Source organism: Silurus aristotelis (assembly GCF_946808225.1).
Source record: "Silurus aristotelis genome assembly, chromosome: 16".
NCBI classification, from domain to species: Eukaryota; Metazoa; Chordata; class Actinopteri; order Siluriformes; family Siluridae; genus Silurus; species Silurus aristotelis.
This window is the reverse complement of record NC_139589.1, coordinates 19688669-19714147: the sequence shown is the minus strand read 5'-3', so window position 1 is coordinate 19714147 and position 25479 is coordinate 19688669. Positions and strand designations below refer to the sequence as shown.

Sequence of the window (25479 nt, the reverse complement as noted above, 5' to 3'; positions counted from 1 at the left end):
TGAACAGTAGTTGTAGAAGCACTACCTCTTCCTGAAACACTTTAACTAGCACTTTTCCTGGTTTGTTTTGTCTTGTTTATATAAAAAAATCCTCTCAACAGAATTTTAGGATGACGGTATCTTAAGTTAGTAATTTAGCGAACCAATGTTGATTTATTCATTGATAGAAACTCAAAGCCCTTTTGTACGTCGCTCTGGATAAGGACGTCTGCTAATAGGGCTATTGCCTCTGTACTCACCCTTTCCTGTGCACAAGACAACTGATGATCTAATGCACATTAAGAAGGCAATTAATGCCACAAATGAACTCTTGACAAGGCACACCTGTGAACTGAAAACCATTCCAGGTGGCTACCTCATAAATCTGATGAGAGAATGCCATGAGTGTGCCAAGCTGTCAATAAAACAAAATGTAGCTACTTTGAAGACTCTAAAATATAAAACATTTTCTGGGTTATTTTACATGTTTTTGTTCATTACATAATTAGAATGTCTTCAGTATCAATGTTCAATGTTGCAAATAATAAAAATAAAGGGAAAAAAAACCCACTAAAGATGAAGGCGTTTCCAAACTTGACTTGACTGGAAGAGTATATTTATATACTATACTACAATATGAATTAGCAAATAATCCAGACTGCTCTGGTATATTCACAGTGTTGTGTCATATGTGAGACTTGATTTTATTTCCCCGCCCATTACAATGTACAGTATTCATTATGCAATACTGCCTTATAAAGATACAAGAAGAGCGTCCAGCATTTATTCATGTTATTTCTTCTTCTTCTTTTGGCAGCTCCCATTAGGGGTCGCCACAGCGGATACTAATTCAGGTATGCTATTTGACATGCTTAAATTGAGCTCAAAAAGCACCCAATTTGAAGTGAGTGGAGAAAGAGATAGAGGACAGGGGCATTGGGAGAGGAGAGAAAGTAGGGGAGAAGTGGACAGGTAGAGGAGTAGCAACATAGGTAGGAGGGAAGGCATTTAGAAAATGAGAAGCAGTTTGAAAAGGACAAGTAGGTAGAGAATTATGTGCAGGTGGAAAAAGAATAAAAAGGTAGAAAGTGAGATGCAGGTGGAGGAAGAAGAAAGAGGCAGAGAGTGAGATGCAGGTGGAGGAGGAAGAAAGCTGAAGAGAATGAGATGCAAGTGGAGGAGGAAGAAAGCAGTAGAAAGTGAGATGTAAGTGAAAGAAGAAGAAGCAGGTAAAGAATGGAATGCAAATGGAGGAGCAAGAAGAAAGGGGTAGAGAGTGAGATGTAGGTGGAGGAAAAAGAACAAGGTAGATAGTGCCTTTGATGCCCAGAAGTCTGGAGTATCCATTTTATCCTGTAGTCAATGCAACCTTGACCAGGAAAAAAAAAAAAAAAAAAAAAAAAAAATATATATATATATATATATATATATATATATATATATATATATATATATATATATATATATATATATATATATATATTGCCAACGAATTCCGTTATCGATTAGCTGGGCTGCTTAATTGACGGCAAGATAACAGAGCCGCTTGCGAAATGCCAGAGACTACAGGGTCAACCGGCAGCAGGAAAAAGTGTAGTCATCTAAGGCAAGGGAGCATTTTAAATTAAATGCAACAAAGAAAACGGTAACCTGCAAATTATGCAAAGCGGAGCTTGGGTGGCGTGAAAGTACCACAGTGATGCACAAGCACGCTAAAGGAAAACACGTGTCACAGATGAAGGCGAAACATCAGCATGGTAAATAACAGCAGCAGTAAACAATTACATTTTTAGTCACTGTTGTGGTTTTTAGGACTTTTTTGGCTTTTTTTTTTTTTTTTTTTTAAATCAAGCCTGTTTAGCTTTAAGTTTAGTTTAGTTAGCTGTTAGTTTCTCTGTTCCATTCTCTCTTTATAACATTTATGATTTACTGCGAATTTACTACATTCAAATGCTTGTTTTCAATGTTTATATATTTAATTTATGCATATCTCAATAATTTATTATACAAAATTAAAATAATTATATATTCTAGATGCTTAAACCTTCACAATGAAACAAAATGTATTATTATTATGTATTATATAAATTTTTTAAACCATTTTTTAAAAGTACACTATTTAAACATAAATACAGCGAATGTTTAGTTGAAAAAAAAGGGAAAAAAAATAGTCCGATAAATTGTATATATATATATATATATATATATACAGTGAGGAAAATAAGTATTTGAACACTCTGCTATTTTGCAAGTTCTCCCACTTAGAAATCATGGAGGGGTCTGAAATTGTCATCGTAGGTGCATGTCCACTGTGAGAGACATAATCTTAAAAAAAAAATCCAGAAATCACAATATATGATTTTTAAACTATTTATTTGTATGATAAAGCTGCAAATAAGTATTTGAACACCTGTCTATCAGCTAGAATTCTGACCCTCAAAGCCCTGTTAGTCTGCCTTTAAAATGTCCACCTTCACTACATTTATTATCCTAAATTAGATGCACCTGTTTGAGGTCGTTAGCTGCATAAAGACACCTGTCCACCCCATACAATCAGTAAGAATCCAACTACTAACATGGCCAAGACCAAAGAGCTGTCCAAAGACACTAGAGACAAAATTGTACACCTCCACAAGGCTGGAAAGGGCTACGGGGAAATTGCCAAGCAGCTTGGTGAAAAAAGGTCCACTGTTGGAGCAATCATTAGAAAATGGAAGAAGCTAAACATGACTTTCAATCTCCCTCAGACTGGGGCTCCATGCAAGATCTCACCTCGTGGGGTCTCAATGATCCTAAGGAAGGTGAGAAATCAGCCCAGAACTACACGGGAGGAGCAAATACTTATTTTCCTCACTGTATATATATATATATATATATATATATATATATTACACACACGTGTGTGTGTTTGTACTAGGAATTATAGCAACTATGATTTCATAGTTTAAGAAGCAAGCAGATGAAATGTTACTTTAAACTTTAGAGCAGTCAGAAATTCTGCTTTTTTCAATATATAATGTTTAAGACCAGTTATGGTATTTTTAATATCCTGACTACACCCAAACATTTTATAACAAGTGCTCTATCCTCAGGCTTTTATACAGAACAGGCAACATACACGCATGTAACCTCAGTTGAATGAGTAATATCTGATGTCATGCATCTGTAGGGGCTTGTTGCATAGGGAGTGTAATTTCAAATAACTGTTAAATCCACCAGACAGAAATTTGGAATGTCTAATTTGGACAATTCACACGATACGTCTTCCAGATAAATTACATCTGGTCGTGTTCTTGTCCCAATATGTTCTTCCAATAACAGTGGTGTTTATCAATAACACAATATCCAGATCATGTGAAATAATTCCTGCAAAGGGTTTAATATCAGGTTATAAGTCTACAATAAAATTGAATGCCATTACCCATTTACTGAAACTTTCCAGAATGTGATGCACGATTCCAATATCTCACCTTTTTAATATTATCTTTATACTGCATAAACAATTATTGGGACAAGGTGCAACAGGCAAAAGACAGGTAGGCGTGTTAATAGGATTAGCGTGCTTGTAAATTGCTGGTTTTGCTCGGACATGTAGAAAAGCAATGATATCACTGACATTATTGAAAAGCAGTAGCATAGTTTCAAAACTACTTAGAATAACAAAGGCTATGAAGTCATGGCTTCTGGTACACACACCTTTCCTGTCATGTGGAAAAATGAGTGAGTCAGCTAAACCCCGAATTCCAAAAACCTAAACCTTACATTCAATACACTGTCTGGCCAAAAAAACCCAAACAAACAAAAAAAAAAAAAAAAACAAGTACATAAGGTCCTTCCATTGAATAATTACCGCACTGATGAACATGTTTTAGCTGGCAACAAGTTTAACCTTGTGTGACCAAGACATATCCTGGTCAAGGAAAAGATATAACTGTTTCAGAAATGTTTAATTATTGACCTGCAGCAAGCAGAGAAAACAGCAAAGGAAATTGTGGAAAGTACTAAAATTTGGTTCTGTCCAAAGGATTATAAAAATCTGGAAATTGCTTACATTTTTAGTAAAAATCAAATCATACAAATCCAACAGTAGAACTCACTGCTATGTGTGACAGTAAAAGTATGCAGAGTCTGAAGAGAACTTAAGGGATTGCAAGTAAACATCTTTGTAGCTTTAAGAAAGCCACCTAGCATAAAGCTATTTGGAAAAAAAGGCTTTCATTTGCTAGGAAGCATAAACATTTGACTAGAGAGATATAGAAAAGGCCAAGTGGTCTTATGAGTGCAGATTTACCCTGTTCCAGAGGCATAGGCACATCAGGGTAAGAAGAAAGGCAGATGAAGTGATCCAACCTTCATGCCTAGTGCCCACCGTACAAGCCTGTGGGGGGAAGTGTTATGATCTGGGGTTTACAGCAATAAGGTCAGCTGACTACCGGAATATACTGAATGACCAGGGTTTTCCAATACTGGATTTCTCGTTCTCTGATGGCACAGGCATATTCCAAGATGATACCAGGATTCACTGGGCTCAAAATAAGAAAAAGGGGTTCAGGAGATAATTTTCACACATAGATTGGCCAGCACAGAGTTCAGACCTTAACACTATTGAGAATCTTTGGGACGTGCTAAAGAAGACTACGCAGTGGTCCGACTTTCCCTTCATCAACACCGGATCTTTGCGAGAAATTTATGCAACTCTGGATGGAGTCTTAGTCAAATGATGTCACAGCGAACACACGGAGTATTAAATGTATTCACTGTGGATGCACTGAAACACAAGCAGCCTTACATACACACTATTTGGACAAAAGTTTGTGGACACCTGTGCTTTTTGAACATCCCATTCCACATTTAGTCCTCATTTGCTGTTATACCATCTTCCAATCTTCTGGGAAGGTGTTTGAAGTGTGGTCATGGGGATTTGTGCTCATACAATGGTGCAAAGGATCATAAAGTCAGGATCGTGTTAACCATATCTTAATGGAACAGGTTCGGGTCTACTAGTTCAACTGAAGGAGAAAGTTCTATCCTGTACAATTGTGTGCCTCCAACTTTGTGGTAACAGTTTGAGGAAGAACCACATATGACTGGAAAAGTCAGGTGTCCCAATACTTTTGTCTATATAGTCTTTTATAAACTTAAACCCTAATTGACTCTACTATCACAAAAAAAATCATTTAGTTGGAAAGTTTGCCAGTGATAATAAAACAGTAGCCATGTAAGCGGTCAGTTATAAAAATGGCACATTTATTGCTACAGAATGGTCATGTACATGACTTCATTGATTAACTACAAGATGAAAACCGACAGGCAAATGGCCGAGGATGAGCTGGCTCGAAGAGAAAACTCCAGCACACAATCCGTTTACACACTGATACTAGTCTTAAAACAAGGAACAACAATAACAATGACAATAATAATTATAATATAATAAACATAATTCAAATGGAAAATGGTAATCACCAAAAAAAAGTAAGAAATGAAAATGAATATAAACAAGAACACAACAGAAATTACATAAAAAAATTATAATAAAAGGCTTGAGGCACACAGCCACACGTTTAGAAACAAGGTGTAACTGTTATATATGCTTAAATGGGTTTTGAAATCTGCTCAGGTTTTTCAATGGATCCGCTTGTCCCCTCATTTTCACCCCCTATAGCTTCGTCTGAGTAACAAACAAAAAACAATGTTAAATATTAAAATAAAGTATGCCTTTATATTTTTTTTATTATTCTTTTCACAATATTCCCCCCCAAAAAGTGTAATAATTTAGTTGGCCAGTTGGGCTGGTTATCATGTTCCTTTCTAACTTTATCAATATTCCTGATATGAAACGATTGCCCCTGCAAAAAACAATGAGCCAAATATAATATGTTTAATTTAGTACTCATTTCTTGTGTAACAATAGGGTGTGCTAGTCTGATATTTATAGCAAAAAATCTCTAGAGAAAAAAGTTGTCGTATAACAAAAAGCCAGGCACTGGTATACGGGAAATCTTTGATTATTGTATTGTCATGTAATTGCATCACAAGTAACAAGAATGGGGAAAAAAAGGCATTACAATTTGTTTGTACTGTTACATGAGTGTAATACTTTGAAATAAGTGTTTAAAACCACATATACTTTTGGGAGATAATTGACAGGCTTTTTTTTTTTTTTTTTTGTCTCTGATCCACACACGTGTTCATTTTCCAGTTGTTTTGTGCTTGTTCGTAACTGATATTTTTTTTTTTTTTTTTTTTTTTTTAAAGGTTGCTGCATGAATTAAGAAACTTCAAACTGAAAAGAAAACCATCATGGAAGACTCCCAGAAATGTGCATATGACAAGTGTCACCATTCAATTGGAGTTTGGGGAGGGTGGGGGTTTGAGAGATGAAGACAAATGGAATAGGTTTGCATTTTCAGTGGTGAAGTCAATATTTGTTCCTAATTTTTGGAAAAAAATTTGAAATAAAAATAAAAGAGGCAAAAATTTTAGATTATTTTCATTGTTCCACTGAAATCCTCCAGCTGGAGTGCAAGATACTCTTCTCACCCTGGATTAAGACATTTCACTTTCGAGTAATGAAACTTTAAATACTGGCGTTTTTCTTTTTTTCCCAGAGTGTATCTGGCAGTGACAAAGTGTTCAGATGCTTTGAAAGAAAAAATGTTTGCGATGAGGGTGAGGGTAAGTGGTCAATTGGAGAACACTGTGTACGAGTTTGTTGCTTATGACATTCTGTAAAAAAAAATAATTTATACATCATTATCAAATACATTGAGGAACCAATCAAAAATTAATTGGAAAATCTGTGGCACATTTTTTCTTTTTGCTTATTTCACTAACACTCCTGGGTATCAAAGGCTTGCCCTTGCGAAAAAACTAAAAAAGTTCTCCTTTCCATCATATCCTTGAAAACAATTCTCAATTCTTGGTGCTGATTCTCTGATGAAACACTGCAGTAAAAATGCATTGGAAAGCAAAACAAGCATGATAGAATGAAGAATATAAAAAAGCAATCCAGATGTACCAGAGACAATTTACACAGGAGAAAAAAAGCGAGTTTAATAGCTAATGGCAAATGTCTGCTTCGAAGCACCATGTTCAACTGAGTTAAGCCAATTATTCTGTTCTTCAGTATTTTACAAAAAAGACCGAACTCTTGTTGATTACTGACGTGAACAGACAGCAGTCATTTATTTTAACAGTTGGACGTGTGAGAAAAAAAATGCTGGGTTTGAATCTAAAACCGTGTTACTCTACCAGCTGCAGTAACCAAAATGACATAAACCCTGACTATTTACACACATCTCTTCAAAAATGTACAATTAATCATGGCAATGTCGTGATCATAGAGATTGAGACAATTATTATATACCTTTGTTTTCCAACCTCCTGTTTTCATCGGAAAAAAGAAAAATGTTCCCAGAAATATAAACAATGTTTTTTTTTTCTTTAAAAGAAACAATTTTTTCGAAGCTTTTTGACCTCACTACAATTTCAAATGTGACACTTTTTTTTTTAACACACAGAGTTACTGTTACTTTTTCGCCTTTTAACAAAGAAAGAAGGAAAGAATGAAAAAAAGAGAAACCGATACAATTTTTTTTTATCTAAACACAAAATAACAACAGTCTACATGTAAAAATATAACTTTTACATACACAATTTTAAAATAATGGTTTGAGTTTGCATTTGTTGCATAAAATGTACAAATGTCTGTTTCGGTAGCCAGCCGGGCGAGCTCGGCTCTGATCCTTTTTGTCCTGCAGAGGCTTCCGTACTGTCGCATGACACATCGGATCACTATGGAGTCACATCTCACTCTTTTCTTTTTTTTCTTTTTTTTTTTTTTTTAAATGAACACTGATGTATCGCAGCGCTCCAGGAAAACAAAGAAACCAAAAAAAAAAAAAAAAAGAAAAATCAGAAACCATTCTGCATCAATCTCTCCTTTTGAAAACAACACTTTTTTATATATTGTATATATTTCTACATTTATATATATTGATTTTCTAATAAATTTTTTTCCAGTTTCAGTGCCTCGTGTTGATTGGAGAAGGAAAAGAAAACACAGAAAAAAGCAGGAGCCGCTGTTGAATCTCATACGGCTGAACACGTTTTCCCCTTTTTCTTTCTTTCTTTGTTTTTTTTTTTTTTGTTTGTTTTTTTAACAGAAACCAAAAACAGACAAAGAATAAGAGATAATTATTATTTTTTTAAAAAAGAGAAAGAAGTCATTTTTACACATACAACCACACATTTGTACTGAAGACTACAGCGGCTCAAGGACAAGCCAATATTCATAAAAAGCAGGTAATAAGCTATAATACAACGCTTGATAACAGACGTGTCAATGGAAAGTGTGAGCTTCGAGGGAGAGCGGGGTTTAAGGTGAACTCGGGGGCAGGACTGAGAATCGCATTTATATATCCGATACTCTGTCCAGGACACGCCTTCTAATTACATATAGGCATACAGTACATTAAATACAGTTTATCCAAAAAATACGTTTTTTTTCCTTTTGACTTTTTTTAAATCCCAGGCTGCAAAACACCTGACTGCATAGACCTAATGACTAACGATTCTCCCTAAGCTTGCATCCTAAAAAATTTTTCTGATAACGTCCTTCTCGCACTGTGTGATGATATGAACTCTAAAAGGCACGTTGGTACAAGTGTAGCGTGTTTAAAATTGCATTTGCTGGGGGGAATGACAAGGGAAAAAAGACAGACAGAGAGAGAGAGAGAGAGAGAGAGAGAGAGAGAGAGAGAGAGAGAGAGAGAGAGGGAGAGAGAGAGAAAAGAGAGAGATAGAGAAAAAGTGAGAGAAAGAGACACAGAGAGAGAGAGAGAGAGAGAGAGAGAGAGAGAGAGAGAGAGAGAGAGAGAGAGAGAAAGAGAGAGAGAGAGAGACGTAGGGCAAAAAGAAAACAAACCAAATCATCAAAATAAATAATAATAATAATAAAAAAAAAAACACTGGTTTGGTGAAATAAATCGCCGGATGTGGCCATTTCCGACAAGGAGAGAGAGTAGCGTTTGAATCTGCACTATAACATTATCTACACAAAGCATTTTCTCTGTAATAGTCAACCATTCTGTAAGATAGGATCAGATTTATGTGCTGGAATGACCTTTGAAGTTGTTTAAAATCTCCATCTCACCTGGGAGTTTGCTGGTTAAAAAGTCATTTCTTGTCCTGCTCTACTCACAAGCTGTTCTTTTTTTAAACACACAGTGGCGTCTCGTTGAACCGCTGTGCTAGAAGTACACTTTTTTTTTTTTTTTTTTATGAGTGTTATTGCAAGTTTTTACACCAGTTTGTAAAAGTGTACACTGTTGTTGCGGCTAACTCTCCCTCTTTCCCGTATTACATATTTACTCTCTCGGAAAGAGAAAGGTTGTCCATGATACAAAAAAAAAAATAAATAAAACCTCCCTTAAAAACAACAGATTTTTAGTAGAACCCATAACAGCTCTTTTCCAACCCTTTACATCATGATATGTTTGAAGAATCCCCAACCATTTGCACATAATCTAAATAAACAAAAAAACAAACAAACAAAAAGATAAGAAAAAAAATAATAATTAGTTGGGAATGTTGAAAAGGAGAGAAGATTTTTTTCCCCCATAGCCAATGCACATGTAAGGTTACTATGTAAAAAAAAGAGAGAGAAACATCAAGGGATCATGGAGAGGAATGAACAAAATAAGGTGACTCATCAGAAATCTGATTGATTGATTGATCTGGTCAGATTTGATTGTTTAACAGACTTCCAGGACAGGAAGTGATGTCGTCAAAGGAAGTGGTCGCTCATCATTTTCATAAACTCTGGCAGCTTTGACCTGAGAGAGAAAGAGAACAAGAGGAAAAACAGATAACTTTTGATTAATGACACTGAAACTTTATTTATGCACTCAAACATACAAGCAAATCCATACTTTTGACGATACTTGTGATGACTAGCTGCGTAAATGTTTCTGATTCTTCAGAATCTGAATAATGTTTGAAAAGGTTGTGTCAGCAATGTACTGGAACACAGATGCAAATGAAAATGTTTTAAAAAATATTATTTGAGCATGCATTATGTGAAGTAAGATAAAACTTGTATCTGTCTGTAAATAGATGTGTACACAATTCTAGTTTTACTTAAAATATGGTTCACATCCCCATTTGTACAATTATTTTTCATGTAATGCTATAAATTGCTATAGCTACAATAGTGAACCAGTTATAACAGGTTATAAAGATCTCTTAATGATTTGACTTTTAACTATTTCAGTATCCAATCAATAAAAATGATGTAAGCTTGGTTCTTAACTCACTCAGGCTTATTTACTGTTATATCAACTACAATATCACTATCTGTGTATTATGATTAAGTTATTATCTTACCATTACTAAGAAATACTGAGCATACAACTTCAACCTTTGACACAACGTCTCAGCAAACAAAGTTCAACATTCCTGACATTTTCAAATACTACTTAAAGTACTTAAGGAGTTCGCTGTCTGTTATCTCTGTCTGTTAAACAGTTAAATATTTTCTCATACAGATATTTAAAGGAGGTTTTTAAAGTTTATAAAAGAGTGGGTGTGATTTGGGGGTATATATATATATATATATATATATATATATATATATATATATATATATATATATATATATATATATATATATATATCCTCTTAACAAACACACAGGATATGGAATGCAGCCAGTAATATCTAATGTGTGTGTAGCAGGTTCTGGCCCAAATCATGCCTAAAATGTGGTGTTTTCAGCCATATTATGTGAGATGTTTCATGCTGTTATGCAGGATAGATGAAAATGCTAAATGTATGCCATCACTCATGTGTTATCTGGTCATCAAACGTATTGTATAGAAGTACAAACAATATGTGGATACAGTTCTAAAGCTCTGTTCTATATTTGCTATAACTATAACTTTGTAACACATCATAAACATTCATAGACAAAAAGAAAATCGACCAGCAAAACCACACTGCAAATACACTTACTGCCAATCTGTTGTTAAAATGTACCCAGAGTTAAATGAGGATTAGGATTATATCAAACTCTATTGTTTTTGCCATTCAATAATGTTGTTCCAATCAGTTGAAGAAAATAGCTATATTTATTTTCTCACCCTTTCGTATTATAAATCTGGTTTTGTGCAGAAAAAGTGGAAAACAATTTTCCCTTTTTAATCCAGATGCGAATTTTTTTTCGTTTGTGGAACCAATTTGAGTTCTTTATTTTTATTTTTTATCAGGTAAAACGGTACACATGAGCAACAGCAGATTAGTGTAAAGTGAAATCTGACCATTTTAGGGAGGAGGTGTGGCTTTTTACATTTGTCCCATTGGATTGGAGGCGTCGCTCATGCTGTGGTGAGCACCGCCCATTGAAAGGGATGGGGCATCCGAGGACCCTTTCTCCTCTTCTCGCCTTTTTAGACATGCTGCTTTTGGATTCAGGTTCCTCTCTGAGGAATAAGCATTTGCGTGCGCGCACACACACACACACACACACACACACACGCACACACACACACACACACACACACACACACACACACACACACACACACACACAGTATTACATAGGTATTACAATGGTCCCTGTGTGCAAGAATGTGCATTTTACAACAGGCTACATAAGTGACATAAAGTTGAGACAGTGCTATCAAGTGGTTAGCTGTGACACTGCAGAGGAAAAATACAAAATAAAAGGACAATTCAGGTAACGAAAAAAAGCCTTAACCACAAAATAATGCTACAGTGAAAACCGCAAAACAACATTTACAACTAGTTAATGCAATATTATTATAATAATAACATAAATCAAATTATGTAGTGTAAGTGAGAAATGTAAATGGTTTTATTTGTACAAAGACAAAAGATGACGTTCAAATCAATGAAGAAAGTGTTAGCATGTGTATGGATTTATACAAAAAGCACTACGGAATAAAAAATTTTTTTTTTAATATTAAGAATGGCAAAATGACCTAAACATATCTGAAGACTGTGACATAATAGTATCTGTTGCTGGTCTAAGCCCAGTTACACTAATCTGAATGTGATTAAACAGCAAAAATTAAATTAAATGTTTTTTTTACAACTGTCTGTGAACAACAGAAGTGCATTTTGAGAGATACAGAGAGAATAGTTGACTGTTACTGACCTCGGACCTGCTGTTCGAGACTGAGAATGACAGCGACGGCCTGGTGCAGAATAAGCAGTTTGGTCTGTGGTTTATCACTTTTCAGGTGTAACTGCACCATGCGCCCGAGCTCCTTGAACGCCTCGTTTATGTCTCGCACACGGAGGCGCTCTCGTGCATTATTCGCCATCCGTCTCTCACGCTCACGCTCGATCTTCTGTTCTGGAGTCAGATCCTCATCATCATTGTTGCTGCAAGTGTGCAACAGGAAATGGCCAGGAAAAGACAAAAGTTATAGAAAAGGAGTCCAATACTAAAACTCTAATGATTTTAGGAATTGTTCAGCCTGGGAACACTGGGATACATGTTTAGTTTAGCTGTCAGTCATTAAACCAACAATACCATTTAAGAAGAATATTTACATAAGAACGTCAAATTTGAGTTGTTGTAATATTTCTTTAATTTATTCTTCTTATTGGTGAATTACTCATGTGGGGAGAGTTTTTCCTTCATTAGTCATGGCAGAGTTTTACAAAGAGTGAGCGAAAAAGTTAATGAATTTGGAGCAGTTTTTCCATACTGCCTTCTATTTACATCTGCATTCAAGGCATTTGGGATATACCCTAAACCCATTCAAAACCAGTTCAAAAGCAGATGAGAACCCCTCATTCATCTTTAGGACTGCTTTAGATGCACTGACTGGAACATGTTTAGGGAGGCTGCAACCAACAGTGACTTCACAGACTTGGAGGAGTAAACATAGTCAGTGACCAGCTACATCGGCAAGTGAATAAATGACATGACCATCTCTAAGACCATCACCACATGCTCCAAAAAGCAGCTGTGGATGACTGCAAAGGTGTGTGCGCTACTAAAGTTTAGAGACACCACCTTTAGAGCAGGGGACAAGACGACCGTAAAAACAGCAAGGGCCAAACTGTCCTGAGCAATCAGAGAGGCAAAGCACACACCAAAAAATCCACGGCCACTTACATGACAGCGGATACACACGTCGCATGTGGCAGAGCAACCAGGAGATTACAAACTACCAGACAACTTCACCTGCCTGTGATCATGACACCTCCCTCCCAGATGTGCTGAACGACTCTGCTGAACGACTTCTTTACCCGGTTTGAGGTGCGGAACAACGTAGTGGAACGAAAGACCTGCCCTCCCCCCAGTGACCAGGTGCTCTTTCTAACCACGTCTGAAGTGAGAAAAATTCCATGCAGAGTTAACCCACGAAAGTCTGCTGGACCAGACAACATTCCTGGCAGAGTGCTCAGGAAATGTGCAGAACAACTAGCGGATGTCTTTACTGACATCTTCAATGTCTCCCTGAACCCTTCCTGCGTGCCTAAACACTCATTGTCCCCGTGCTAAAGCAGACTACATTCTTTTGCCTCAATAAATATGGTCCGGTTGCACATCAAGACCCAGCTACCACCCTCACTGGACCCAATGCAGTTTGCGTATTGTCCAAAACGTTCTATGGACGATGCCTTCGCCACGACCCTCTACCTGGCCCTCACCCACCTTGACACTAAGGACACATATCTACGAAAGCTGTTAATAGACTTCAGTTCAGAATTTAACACAATCATCCCTTGAGAGATAATCTGAATCTACTGGACCTCCCTCTGCAACTGGATCCTGGACTCCTTGACCTCAGCACCACTACACTAAGCACTGGGAGCCCTCAGGGCTGTGTGCTCAGCCCACTGCTGTTCACTCTGCTCTTATATGTAGCAATGCTCAGCTCGCACTACTACTCACGTTTGCTGATGACACGACCGTGGTGGGTCTCATCAGCAAGAACACTGAGTCAGCATACAGAGAAAAGGTGCAACCACTAACAGCCTGGTGTATAGCCAACAACCTGTCTCTGCACGTTGACAAAACTAAAGAGATGGTTGTTGACTTTGGTGTTGAAAGCACAGAGTGGCCATTCTCCCACTGATCGCCGATTAATCCTCCGGGGACATCAAATTCCTTGGTGTTCATCTTATGGAGAACTTTACCTGGTCACTCAATACCAACTCTATCACCAAGAAAGCCTAGCAGCATTTTCATGAGAAGGCTGAGGATAGCTGCTCACACACACTCTTCACCCCTCCACCATCAGGAAAGAAGTTCCGAAGCATTCAGGCCCTCACATCCGAACTATGCAACAGTTTTTCTCCTTTAAGCCATTAAGCTCCTCAACACACAGAACTAAACTGGAACTGAAACTCACATATACACACACTTACTCAACTGTGTGTTACTGAACTGCTACAAATCTGAAATTAAACACACACTCAATACTCATTTCAATTCACACACATCCATGTCTTCAACACCACCCATATTATTATTTTATTATAACTATATAATAGTTATACATGCTGTTTTGCACATGTGGCTCAGGTCAGCAAATTACCCACAGTCCTCCATGCTGTTTTGTTTCCACTATCTCATGAGTCATGCCATACCTAAGTACCCACGCTGAACTTTTCCCTTTACTGCTCACATACCATGTAAGCCAAGCTAGTGCATATGGGTGGAGCTACCTACAGTTTAGTACAGACCCCTGATTGAACTGGCTAAACAGTGATTACAATGTCTTCTAGATGGAATTATTTTTACCCACTTCCTATTATTAATAAGTTTCAACTTTTTTTTTTTTTTACATAATTCAGGTGAAATCTATAATATCTTCCCATTTACTTAGTTTGCTTCATAAATAAGATAATTAATGGCTTTCTTAACTTGTCTAATAAATTCTGCATTCCAACATCTCAGTATTGGCTTCCTGCTAATGGCAATAAAAACCTCACATGTTATCATCGAATGAAATGTGTGGTTTAATTTAAAAATTATGTAATCAATATCGGTAATACTTCTCTTGATAACCATGACTGGTCACCAGAGAAGATCTTTTTATGTGTCTTTGAAGGCAAATTGACACTCATATATCTAAATTAACACACTAAATTAAACACACTAAATATTGCATGTGTGTAAGAATCCTCATACTTTTATACCAGAATGTACTCAGTTCTAGTTTACTGTTACTGTTAGTGTAAACGTTTTTTTGAGACAAGTGTTATTCAACATAAGAAAAACATCCCAACATAAATTAAACAATAAAAAAAACAACAACCAAAAAAACACATTAATTAAAAACAAAAAAAAAAACTACATGAAATGCTGACTCTCAGGTTGGTGTCAATTATAATTGAAAAATCCAGGTGAAAAACTTTTCGTATATGTAGAGTTTATCCTGGAGATGTTTGGGAATATTTTAAGCATTCTGTCTACCCTACTCTAATGTGTGTGAGACAGCTAAAACTCGGCTCAACACCGAGACAAACTGGGAACAATTCTGTGCTCATTTGTTTGAGAAAATACGCTGTGTTGTGTGATACTGTACAAATTGATGTTTTCCACTTTGAGTCTTTAATTAAATAATTAAGTACAGCAGTAATCTGAGTCCACTACCAAATACTTAATGATGCTATAATATAATTGTTCTGAGTTTTTATATTATTATTATTTATTTATTATTATTATCTTTTTTTTTTTTTTTTACAGGAGGAATCTGAGCTTTCCATTTGAAGTTCCTTTCTCTCTTTGCATTTAGCTGTCTCGCACGACATTTGGGTCACTTCATCAAAATCCAGTAAAGGAATTAAATGAAATGAGCACTCAGCTTTAAAAGTTTACCTAGATAATGACCTCTCTATAGCTTTCAGCTCCTTGCTGTCCAAGTCCTCCTTCTTGGTATCCAGAGGTTTGGTGTCCTGCAGGTTCTCATCTCCCTCGTCCTCCGATTTAATGTCTGAGCTCACTGAAGATGCGCTCTGGCCCTGCAGTCCACTGGAGAGCGCTGTGGAGAGGGAGAGAAAATTAACTACATTTACCATGAAGCTTGATAAATGTTGTGCATTTGCATTAGGTGTTAACATTTGGTGTATCAATTAATCAAGTTTTCTGAGAGTAGAGACCAGCAGGAGAACACAATCGTACTCTGAAATAGTATAAACAGTGTACAAATGTTATTACGCAGCAGTTATGGGTATACATAGTACATGCTTTATAATACTTAATAGCAAAATATTTTTTCTCAGGTGTACAGTACCAAACTATACATTTAAAATGTTATGTTAGAAATATATATTTTTTTATCAGTTATCAAAAGAAAACAATTTGTTAAAAGATTTTTAGTGTTTAATCCTCAGACAAATCAGGAAAAACATTGGTTGTTTTAATCATTACATTTCATTAATATTTCCTTTGACATAGTAACAGAAAAGAATATATAGACTGTAACTGCTGAAATAAATTCTTTCACATAATTAGTGTGTGGTCAATATAGAGCATCCTCTGAAGGAAAATGTTAGAATATAACACTATGAAGTAAAAATCAGCACATATGGTAGTTTTTTAGAAACGATGCTTTATCATACCCAAGGTCAAACCGATGAATACAAATGATACAAAATCAAGACAAAGTTCCATGTGAGCAGGTAATGAGAATGTATTAAGATGTGTTTAATGTATTTAAATGTATTTTTATGTATTCTGTTAGACACAGTATGCATGATAGTACGCGTCAGCAAAATGCCTCTACTAAGCGCATGTACTCGTGATGTGTTTTTGCTTGTGTGAGCATCTATTTGTGCGACAGATTTTCGAGAGGACGTCCAATCCCTGTGGGGTACAAAAGGCCTATAGACCCCACCCCACCTCTGACTCACACACTCTATTACTTGAGTCTAAAAGAAGAACACTGCCCTCATTGTTCAACATCACTGCCAGAGTCTGTATGCACCTCACACTGTCTCTACAACACACACTGGAAGAGGGAGACATTAAGAAAGACAAATTGGGGGGGAAAAAAATAAAACCCTAATGGAAAGAAATTCAGAAAAAGCGACAGAGAGGGTACACTGAGTTTGAGAGAAAGAGAAAAAGTAAGGGATGAAGTGAGAAATGATTTAAATAGAACATTTCAAGATAACTAACAACAAAAGATAAAAAAACAACAACAATCCGACACCAGTGACAACTTGCCAACTGTAATGATATATTTTAAGTTTATATTGCACTAGTTATAATATTTCTGCTAATTTTTCAGTTGACGCCTGACATAATCAATACTGATATTTTACGGAGTTTCTTTTTCGAGGGAGATGTTTGTTTAACATTTATGGAAAGAGTGACAGCAGAGGGGTTCCAGTTTCCTTGCACTATGACCAGATGCATTTGTATGGCATTAACTTGAAATAAAATTGAAAAAAGTTAGTGATGGAACTACTTTTTGTAGCTGTTGTAATATAAGAGATAATAAGAACTAAGTTGTTTTCTGAATGTTCCACAACATTAAATGTAAATATAAACGTGAATAAAAATAAAAGAATCTTTGATTATAATTATTGATTCCTCACAGAAAAAGGTTCTTCCAGATTGACACACTTTCTCACACTTTTACTGTGCTTTCACACATAACTGATGCCATATTGCTTGTTTTTTTCTCTGCTAATAGTGTTTTTATGCTTCGACAATATTGTACACGGCAGGTCAACAATGCAAGCTGCATAATAACTGAGTTGCGAGTGTCTCTGGGATAAAAAGAAAGACATAAGGAGAGAAATGGAGACAAAGAAGAGTAGAAGGGCTGATTCCTAACAGCTGGAGCGAGCTGATATGAAGGAGAAAAGCAGGCGGAAAAACAAACGAGTGATTGTGGAGTAAAGTCTTTCTCTCTCTTTAGCCATTTGAGGCTCTAATTGATTTCTCTCTCCACACCATGCCTGGGCTGTGAGTTCTGGTTAGGACGTGCAATATTCAGCCAAACCCACAGTTTACTCTGCTACCAGGAAATGACCTCAGCTGGAACTAATGCCAGTACTGGGAACTTAAACATGGACCAAAATTTGGTGGTAAATTCCTCTCGCGTGCTGCGAGGCGGGATGCTAAACTGTGGTACACACATTGTGAAGAGCAGCCAGAGCGTGGACGTTCAGCATAAAGAGAGACACCATGCAGTAAATAACTTAATCCTCACTGTCTCTTCCTTTCTTTATTCTCTGCTTAGGGAAGAGAAGCATAAGTATATTAACATGTGCTCCAGAAGCTCCGTTCGCAGTTCTGCATCTTCTCCCCCAATTCAAACATGCATGCTTTATGAGAATAGAAACAGGTGGATGAAAACCCCTACTTATTAAATGGACAAAGCCAAACCTCAGTGGTTTTTCAGCGTTCTATTCATAAAGTTTGTGTTTTGCTACAGCAGCCATGTGTTATTTATGCTGCTCTCGTCTCCTTCTCGCTTACGACTCACTGCTACGTTTACTTTTATTTTTAATTTTATTTTATAGTTCTTCACACCTCATTAAGCCCTTGGCTTGGGCTGCCGTGGCCCGAAGGCTTGCCAAGGACTTGCTATTTTTTTTCTTCTAATTTTTTTTTAAAAAGGAAGTGTTAACTCCTTCCAACAAGGCCAAATTTTATGCCTCACTGCCTCGCTCATCTACAATCAATTCAGTCATCTTTTATTGATTTGCAGCTTGGTTTTTTTTTCACTGTGTCATAATTACTCCTTTTCTTTGGTGGATTGGGGATTGTGTAAGAGTGTGTGTGTGTGTGTGTGTGTGTGTGTGTGGCATCTCACCCCGGTACGGATCAGGCTGATTGAGATCTGGTGAGGTGGCAGACTGAACCGGCAGCTGAGGAACGGGCACTTGATTGGGCACAATGGAGTGAGCACTACGCAACCCGACTCCCTCCTCACGATGAGACCCCACCTACACAGAAAAGCACAGAAGGAGTTTTAACCTAAATAATAATTAAACAATTTAAACAATACCGTAATTAATATAGATTAATTTATTCATTGAGTATTAATATATATTACAAATGTATTAATATGCATTTAAAAAACGTTCACAAAATTTCACAGCGCCATTGCCCTATAGAGGGCGCCCTACCCCTGTGTATCTTAACACACACACACACACACACACACACACACACACACACACACACACACACACACACACATATATATATATATATATTTGTCACACACACTAGTGACAAACACACACAGAGGAGCTGCTCAGGCAGGTAAAATCCAAAGTGATGTCCCACGATGCCGAGCAGCGCTTCACGTCCATCTGTCCTCTATCATGGCCGCCAACACAACTGACAATTATCTTAATGCCCATATGCTTAATTGTGAGCTTCCTAATTCCCCCGACACGTTCATCTGATCCGGCAGGAATTGTGATTTGGCACACATCTCCCCCCCCTATCTCACTGCCTCTCTCTTTCTGCTTTTGTTTTATAGATTCTGCCATCTCTCTCTCTCTCTCTCTCTCTCTCTCTCTCTCTCTCTTCACACTGTAATTCCTGTTAAGCCTTTGACAGTGAAACTCTGGGATGTCACTGGCTCGATGCAAATATCAGAAAATGTCGCTGGCTTTGCAGGGAATATAACAGTGAGGGAGCAAGAGAAGGAATTGTGTTCACTCTCTCCCAGTCTGTGTTTGTTTTTAACCCCCCCCTCAATGCTGCTCTTTCATCATGCCGAAAGCCCCAAATGTAAAATGGCATCCTCCTGGCTGCGGATAGAAGCACTTGGCATACATATTTAATAAAGGGTTTTATATTTAAAAAGTAAAGTCATTTAGAATGGTGATGAGGGGGATGCTCTCCCACTGTACCTCTGCCACATGTGCCACTGTTCATTACCAAGCAAAACAAGGAAGGGAGCAAGAGAGAGAGAGAGAGAGAGAGAGAGAGAGAGAGAGAGAGAGAGAGAGGGAGAGAAAGAGCGAGAGTGAGAGAAAGAAACAGAAAGTAGGATGGAATTTTTTATATTTCTACATTGCAAAATGGAAATTCATTGGGTATAATATAAAAAAAAGTAAATGAAATAAAATAAAATAAAAAAATTAGGTGTTTAATGGTTGAAAAGAATGAGGTAAGTGTATAAAATAAATTATTACAGAAGCAGATAATGAAATGTAAATGTTGGATAGATTCAGTGCTAATGTTGCAGGGAATCTCTGCCTTTACATTCGGCAGTGTGCATTTAGAATCTCTTTTTAGAATCTCTTTTTTAATGGCCATTTCTAGTGTTCATATGATGTGTGGTTTGCAATGACAGCTTTCACTGACATGCAATTATTACTTTACACACCTGTATAAAAGTACACAGTGCATTTAATAATCCTGCACTTTCTTTCTTTGTCACAAAAATCCACTGTATTTATTATGCATACAAAATACTAAAACATTAGATTTTTTATGTAGAACTGTCTAAGCTTCTGCATTCTTATTAATTATTCTGATCAATCACAGACAGGCCTCATTAATTGCTGGTATTTAAAAAAACATAGAAAATAATTGGTGCTAAAAAGCAAAATTTTTACATCTCACACTCTACCAAAGCCTACAACATACCTCACTCTCCTCTTGAGAACTGCATGGCCTCATTTATTTATGTTTGTACAAGTGTGTACATGAGTGTATGCCTGTGTGTGCGTGTGCTACCAAAAGTAACAAAAGATGTAGTGATTCGGACCCATTTGGAAAATAAATCATAACTTTCCTTTCTGTGGGAATTTGAGCCCTCCGAACCTTCACTTCCCCCCCAGCTGAGCTAATTAGTGGTTAGCCGTGACTGCCGTGGGCTGGAATGATCACACACCAACGAGCTCTTTCACACACCGTTTGTGTGCGTGAAATGAGAGATGGAGACCAGGCCTCCCACTGACAGCACCTTTCAGCATGTGAGCATGCATATATACACACACACACACACACACACACACACACACACACACACACACACACACACACACACACACACACACACACACACACTTTTGTCAAAATATCCTTGTGAGGACCTTTAATCGACAACATTATTAATGCCGCTAATTAATGTTATGCCCACAAATAAATCAGTAACACTTTATCAGGCAGCTACTGCCACAGTGACATTATAACACATTCATAAGCACTCCGTACATTTTTTTTTTATAAAGAAATACTGGAGAATATTTAAAAGGCTTTAATCAAAATTGGATGCAACTTTGAAGGTTTTAGGCAACAATGAGATACTGTTACTGTCATAATTTAACTTGCAAGCTATCGGCTCGCTGTTACTAAAAGCACATTCTTGATGAACTATGAGAAAGTTTAGGGAGTTAATGTAATGTGGATGTGATTACAGGCAATAAAATCACTCATGCAGCTGGCAAATGGGCTTTAGAAATAAGAAGCTATATCGCAATAGAATTTCCATATTACCACTGCTTACAGAGAGCCGATTTAGTGGCCTAAACCGTTCAATTAAAGTGATACCATACATACATATATATATATATATATATATATATATATATATATATATATATATATATATGTGTGTGTGTGTGTGTGTGTGTGTGTGTGTGTGTGTGTGTGTGAGTAAATGCTTTCAGCATCTCTAGATTAGCAAGATGAACAGCTCTATATACTGGAACAATCAGACTTCCTTTCACAGGAGTCATCAGTAGCTCCCTCTCTCTGCATTTGTGTGTGTGTGTGTGTGTGTGTGTGTGTGTGTGTGTGTGTGTATATACATGAGCTTTCATACATTTAAAAGTAATTATTAAAGTATTTACCCTATTTCAATATTTTTCTTATTTAATGACTTAAAAACAATATTTAAATGATACATCCTATTTTAATTTATTAAAATCAACAACATTTCTGTCCCAAGGCAGTGGGAGAGTATGTTCTGCTATCTATCAATGTGCCTCTCTCTTTCTCTCTCTCCCCCTGTTCTAGCTGCACCCTGCTCTCAGCATAGCGTTCCCATGATTTCATACACACATACACAAACACACACACCCAATCTCTCGTTCTTTCTCCACAGCTGTTGATCCGCTCATCTCTGGAGACAAACAGAAACAGAAAGTGACTATTAGATCTAACACAGGCAAAGAGGTGAGTGAAGGAGAGAGAGAGAACAAGAGCAACGGGCCAGGGAAAAAGAGAAAAGAGATAGCAAGAGATCTGTTTCTAATGTGCTGCTTTTTGTTTAATGTCACCAGTTATTCATAATAATAAGTACACTGGGGAGATTACAATGTCGATTAGTCTGTTCTTTTTCTGTTTTCCTGGAATTTCACTATCTTTCAACTCTTTAAAAAAAAACAAAAAACACAGCCCTCCACAAACCCCTGTGGACAATTCAAAAAAAGTGATCAGAGTTTTTGACTTTTAACATGTGGAGCACAATTTACCAATTAACATTGCTGCATCTCTACAGTATGTCTACAGTGTGACAGTAACAGAAGGACATAAGTGATATAGGGAGAAAAATATATTTTTTACAGCATAAAGCGAGTTCAGATGATATTTGTCTGTATTTGCTCTCGAAAGATTTTAACAAGCTTTGGCACTGATTCCAAAAAGAGCCTCTTTTGATAAGTATTACAGAGCGATTAGGAAGTACTAATGCGCACATCTGAGTGTGTGAAGCTTAGAACCAGGCCTTTAACCTGCTTACAACAAAAAGCTTTTCTCTCTAATACAGATTAGCCCCAAGAGTGTTTCACGGTTAGCACATCACCTACCAGCTAAAGTGCAGTAGCCGTGTGTTTCTCTGTGTGCAGAATAAAAAAATCTGAAAACACAAACACAGCTTGTATAAATGGACGTACGTCCTGGTGGGTCAGTGGGTGCCTGTTTGTGCATACTAATAACATGTATGTGAGTGTATGTATTGATGAGCGTCTCAGGGTGCATTTTAAACCATTAAATAAATCCTACACACAGGTATGTTAGGCAGACGTCAAATGTAAATTACATCTACTCGATTAGCCTGTACGCAAGAATTTTAAATTGTACTATTCTCCACCATCCAATGCACAGTGACTCTGTGAGCTCTAGCATTCCTCCTCCTTAAACTGAAGGGAGAACATAAATCTTCTACCCATGATCCTGCCCCCCCAACTCCTCTTTCTCTATCTTTCCATCATGCGAGCACCTGCTGGCTGATGACCTCAGGGTCTCCAACCATGCAGAGAAACACGAAACAGCTGTTTTTTTTAAAGGAGAGAGAGAGAAAGAGAGCGAGAGAGGGACAGACAGAGAGAAGGATATTAAGGAAAACATAGGGAAAGAGATGAGGATGCGAGAAAACGAGCTGGAAACAGAAAAGAAGAAATGTCATGAGAATGTGCCTGAGAGAGAAAAAGAGAGAGAGAGAGAGAGAGAGAGAGAGAGAGAGAGAGAGAGAGAGAGAGAGAGAGAGAGAGAGAGAGAGGATATTTCTTTTGTAATATGTATTTTATGTGTACATAAACAAATAAATAAAAAACCTACTCTATCTCTCTATCTAAACTCTAACGTTTATTGCGTTCTCTTCATTGTATTCAATTCTTTATCACGTCTTATTGCCATGGATGTTAAAATATTACCGAAGCACTGAAATGACAGGCATTTTCTATACATATAATAAATATAAAAGCGCAAAAAAAAAAAAAAAACCCACTGACAATAAACACAGGGCCTTTTGCACTGTATGCACAGTTTCTGATCTGCACAGAGCCAGGATTTCTTATACCGACCCATGTCAATCTCTCGTTCCTTCATACACACACAGCCGGACTTTGAGTGAATCATATGTAACTCCGCATTACATTAAACAGATGTAGAACAGAAGGACTCACTGCTTGTGTTACATCATGAGGATCGTTCACTGAGCTCATATATGTAAAGCAAAAATACCAACAATTTATTACTTAAAATTTTTATTCTGTACTATTCTTAAGCTAATGGCTGAATAAATGAAGAGCAGTCGACCTCTGAAAGTGTGTTTATGCTTGTTAGAGAGGGGTACATAAAGGAAAACAACTGTTTACAAGTTATGGTGAAGGTCAGTTTACACACACACACACACACACACACACACACACACACACACACACACACACACACACACACACACACACACACACACACACACACACACACACACACACACACACACACACACTTTATGTGCTTGATGGTGCCATAACTGAACATAGTGACTCATGTTTAACTGTTTTCTGTCAGGGTTCTCGTACCAGGTGTGTTTAATTGACATGCACACGCACACGCACACACACACACACACACACACACACACACACACACACACACACACACACACACACACACACAAGCCAAACGCACATGCACACAGGGAAACACTAACAAACAACTAAACTTTTTAGGGCCCTCCTGTGTTGGTGAGTGCTTGTAAAAAGGCAAGGCCATGTTTGGTTTTCTGGAATAGAGCGTGTGTGAGACTTTCTGAGGTAGTGCTGAAGTGGACATGGAGTGCTCTCTCCCTCTCTCTCTTTCGCATCCTTTGTTCTCAGCGCTTGCCGAAAGCTTTTATGACTTGTTTCAAGAATTAAAACCAAACTTAAATATGGGAGACATTACTGCAATTCGCCTTGATGTTTTCCTTTCAAGTCTTCTACTTTTCCCTTTTACTGTCTTACTCTCTGCTTCCTTTTTCTTTGGTCCCTTCATCTGTCTCTCCCACCCTTCGTCATTTTTTCCTTTGTTCCACCTCACTCTGTTTGTGTCTGTCATTTCCTGTATTTGGTTTTGGTCTGTTGGGTGTTAGTGATGTGCAGTGGTCACATGATGGCTACAGCTTCAGCATCCAATCCTCCTCCTCAAGATTTACCCACAATCCCTCATGCCAAGATGTCCAAATGTCCAGATATAGACAGTACATAGAGAAAAGAAAATACACATCTGATACAAATACCAGTGAGTAAGAAAATGAAAACAATGAGCAACTGAGAAGAGAGAAGTTGGGGAAAAAAAAGAGAAGGATGGAGAAATATAGGGTTGATAAAAAAAAATTAAGCAAACTAAAAATAGAGCAAAACCGAAACAATGAAAAAGTTATTAGGTGAAAAAGTGGAAATGCAAAGACAGAAAAAAGAAATTAAAAACATGAAGAAGAACGACAAAGAGACAGATAGAGATAAAAAGCTTGTTTGGATTACGGAACCAGTTTTACACACATGGTAATAGTCAGGCCTTGCTGCTTGCTGCCTTGGAACAGTGCATGTTTTAGTTTTCTTTCCTGTCTCTAAATCTGTCCATCTTTTTCTTTCTTTCTGATAGTGTGCCTCTGATGTAGACAACCTCTTTTCCTCACAAGACTGAGAAAAAGAGAGAGAGAGAGAGAGAGAGAGAGAGAGAGAGAGAGAGAGAGAGAGAGAGAGATAGAGAGAAAGAGATCCTAGACCTAGAATTTATCTAAGGTTTCGGGCAAAAAAAGCACAAAC

General features: G+C 37.2%; 1 protein-coding gene across 18 annotated transcripts in view; it reads right to left on the bottom strand.

The window, feature by feature from the left end:
* Positions 1–5209: 5209 nt before the first annotated feature.
* Positions 5210–25479, bottom strand: part of tcf4 (transcription factor 4) — a 162594-nt gene continuing 142324 nt past the window's right edge. For 5 of the 18 annotated variants that reach the window (XM_083564081.1, XM_083564082.1, XM_083564066.1 and 2 more), the window contains 5 exons: positions 18795–18927; positions 15857–16007; positions 12158–12387; positions 11298–11459; positions 5210–9815 (listed from right to left, as the gene is read on the bottom strand). In XM_083564081.1, the coding sequence (XP_083420207.1) occupies positions 11323–11459; positions 12158–12387; positions 15857–16007; positions 18795–18927 (651 nt within the window). In that variant the 3' untranslated portion in view covers positions 5210–9815; positions 11298–11322. Of the gene's footprint in view, positions 9816–11297; positions 11460–12157; positions 12388–15844; positions 16008–18794; positions 18928–25479 lie in introns of all 18 variants that reach the window. The other 13 variants (XM_083564076.1, XM_083564077.1, XM_083564080.1 and 10 more) reach the window with 3 other exon arrangements.